At 40.4% G+C, this 3,109-nt stretch overlaps 1 protein-coding gene across 1 annotated transcript; it reads left to right on the top strand.

Annotated features, from left to right (window-relative positions):
* Positions 1 to 1,269: 1,269 nt before the first annotated feature.
* Positions 1,270 to 2,101, top strand: LOC308414731 (eukaryotic translation initiation factor 3 subunit J-B-like; the record flags this gene model as incomplete). Its single annotated transcript, XM_080909962.1, has 1 exon — positions 1,270 to 2,101. One exon carries the CDS (start codon positions 1,270 to 1,272, stop codon positions 2,038 to 2,040), a length of 771 nt encoding a protein of 256 aa, XP_080766088.1. The 3' UTR covers positions 2,041 to 2,101.
* Positions 2,102 to 3,109: the final 1,008 nt, after the last annotated feature.

Raw genomic sequence — 3,109 nt, 5'->3', positions numbered from 1 at the left:
CATATCACCAATATTCCAGGTTAAACAGAGTGAATTTGCTTTGTGGGATAATCTTAATATGATAATGTCATGAAATGTTTTTGAATTGATGATTAAAATAAAATTGGTACACTGACTGTTCTAATGAACAATTTGTTCTTTTTTTAACTTTTTTCTTATTCATGTTACATCCCACTCATTGCCCCCCTCACTTACCCCTTCCCACAATTCTTCCCCCATCCTCCTCCCCTTCTCCTCTGAGGCCCCACTGAGTATCCCCCAACTCAAGACCCTGGCACTTCAAATCTCTGTGGGGCTAGGCATATCCTCTCCCACTGAGGCCAGACAAGGAAGCCTAGCTAAAAGAACGTATCCCACAGACAGGCTCCAGCTTTTGGGATATCCCCCACTCCAGAACCCACATGAAACCAAGCTACACATCTGCTACATATGTGCAGGAAGGCTTAGGTCCAGCCCTTATATGCTTTTTGGTAGATGATTCAGTGTCTGAGAGTTCCAAGGGTCCTGGTTAGTTGATTTTCTTGGTCTTCCCTTGGAATTCCTATCCCCTTAGGTGCTTGGCAGTCCTTCCTCCTATTTTTCCTAAGAGTCCCAAAGCTCCATCTACTGAACAATTTGTTCTTAGAAAGACTTTTGACTGATTTCTTCCCAACAAGCTATGTGAATTTAAATCAAACTCAATCGACACCAGAGTCTGTGTAAACACACAAATGAGAGTTGAAATGTGAGTCTCTGAGGACTGAGCTTGGCACTTGTTGATAAGTAAAACATTCCTCTGGAGGATTCATGACAAATCTACTTTAGCATTTCCCTTTATGTGACCCATGCAGCCTTGGAAGGTGGACAGATATATTTTCCATCTGTAATTAATTCTCCATGGGCTTATCTTCCATATGTCTTCAAGACAGCAACAGCCACAAAAAGTATATATATATATATATATATATATATATATATATATATATATATGTATGTATGTATGTATGTATGTATGTATGTATGTATGTATGTATGTATGTATGTATGTATATATACATATATATATACATATATATATATGTATATATATATATAAATTTTAAAGAATGTTTAAACAGTAAAAGATGGTACTGGATAAAAGCAATCATTCAGGAGCCTCGACCGGGCGCCCAGTCAGCTACAGTCCCAGCCTGCCCCGCGCGGGCCAAAGAGAGCCAGCCCAGTGACTCACCTCTGCCGCGCTAACTCTTCGCAGCTCTTCCCTTCACACAAGCTCACCCCTGGCTCGAGATGGCGGCGGCGGCGGCGGCAACGGCGGCGGCGGCAGCCGGGGACTCAGACTCCTGGGATGTGGACAAGTTCTCTATGGAGGACCTGGTGCGGAAGGTCGCGGGCAGCGGCATGGCCGGCGGGGACCGCTGGGAAGGCGAGGACGAGGACGAGGAGGTGAAGGATAACTGGGATGATGATGATGATGAAAATAAAGAGGAAGCAGAGGTCAAGCCAGAAGTAAAAATTTCAGAAAAGAAAAAAATAGCAGAAAAGATTAAAGAGAAAGAACGGCAGCAGAAGAAAAGGCAAGAAGAAATTAAAAAGAGGTTAGAAGAACCTGAGGAATCTAAAGTGCTAACACCCGAAGAGCAATTAGCAGATAAACTCCGGCTAAAGAAATTACAGGAAGAGTCAGACCTTGAATTAGCAAAAGAAACTTTTGGTGTTAATAATACAGTCTATGGAATAGATGCTATGAACCCATCTTCAAGAGATGACTTCACAGAGTTTGGAAAGTTACTAAAAGATAAAATTACACAATATGAAAAATCACTATATTATGCCAGTTTTTTGGAAGCCTTAGTTCGAGACGTCTGTATTTCATTGGAAACTGATGACTTGAAAAAGATTACCAACTCATTGACTGTGCTCTGCAGTGAAAAACAGAAGCAAGAAAAGCAAAACAAAGACAAAAAGAAGAAGAAAGGCGTGGTACCTGGAGGGGGATTAAAGGCCACCATGAAAGACGATCTGGCTGATTATGGTGGATATGATGGAGGATATGTATAAGACTATGAAGACTTCATGTGACATTTTATCTTCTGGTGTCTTCTTTCTGTTGCCCACAATCCCTTCAACACGTAGCACAACCTCCTTTCCTTTCAGTTCTGTCAAATGCTACAATCAGAAGTGCAGTGTCTTTTGTGCTGGTTATTTAACCCCTTGACACTCAGGTGCTAATGTGCAAATGAGGGAACTTGGATCTTGTTGCCAAGGGGTTAAAATTGGGAACCTCAGTTGCTACTAAATCATAGTTTAAAAACAAAACAAACCTAATAATATTGTCATTGTTGCTATCCGATTCCATAACAGCAGTCACTAAATTGGAAGCAGAGGTTGCAACAAGACAAAAAAAAAAAATTGTAGTATTTACCAGCACCATTCAGTAATACAGCCTTAACCATACCTCCTTGAACTACTTCATAACTTGTCAAGAAAAGCAGTTTGCAGCAAGGGCATGTGGGATGCACCTAGTATTAAAATTGCTTTGTCTTAAAATTGAGGTGAGGATATTAAAAACTTGTTGTGAAGAAGACTGCTTATCTCAGAGTGAAGATACTGTGGCTGAAAAGTACTAGTTTGATACTTAAGATTTTAATGACCAAAACCCTCCGACTTTGAAGCTGAAGAAGGTAAACTTCTCCATTATTACAGTGCAAGTGGTGGACTCTCCAGTGCATTGACTGTCTAGTTATTTATCAGCCTGTTTCTATTGCTGGAGGACTTCAGATGGGGGAGGGAACTCTGTTTCTGTTTGCCTGATTCAAGTGTCTGAGAAACAAATCTTGTTCTTCTAGGCTACAATGGAAAAACTTTTAACAGGGTTTTGGCATTTCCTTTTCTTTATAAAACATGCTCAGCAAACTGCACCAGTTAACTACAGTCTGGTAAATTGTTATGTTAACAATTATGACATCTGCAATGTTTTATAAAGCAACTAATTTAATAAAATCACTATTGTGAGGACTTAAAAAAAAAAAGCAATCATTCAGGCTGAGAAGCACCTAAGGAAATGCTCTCCATCCCCAGTCATCAGAGAAATGCAAATCAAAACAACCCTGAGATTCCAGCCATCACC

Source organism: Micromys minutus, assembly GCF_963924665.1.
Source record: "Micromys minutus genome assembly, chromosome: X".
NCBI lineage: Eukaryota > Metazoa > Chordata > Mammalia > Rodentia > Muridae > Micromys > Micromys minutus.
The sequence above is the reverse complement of the archived record's forward strand: the minus strand, read 5'-3'. Positions and strand labels throughout refer to the sequence as shown.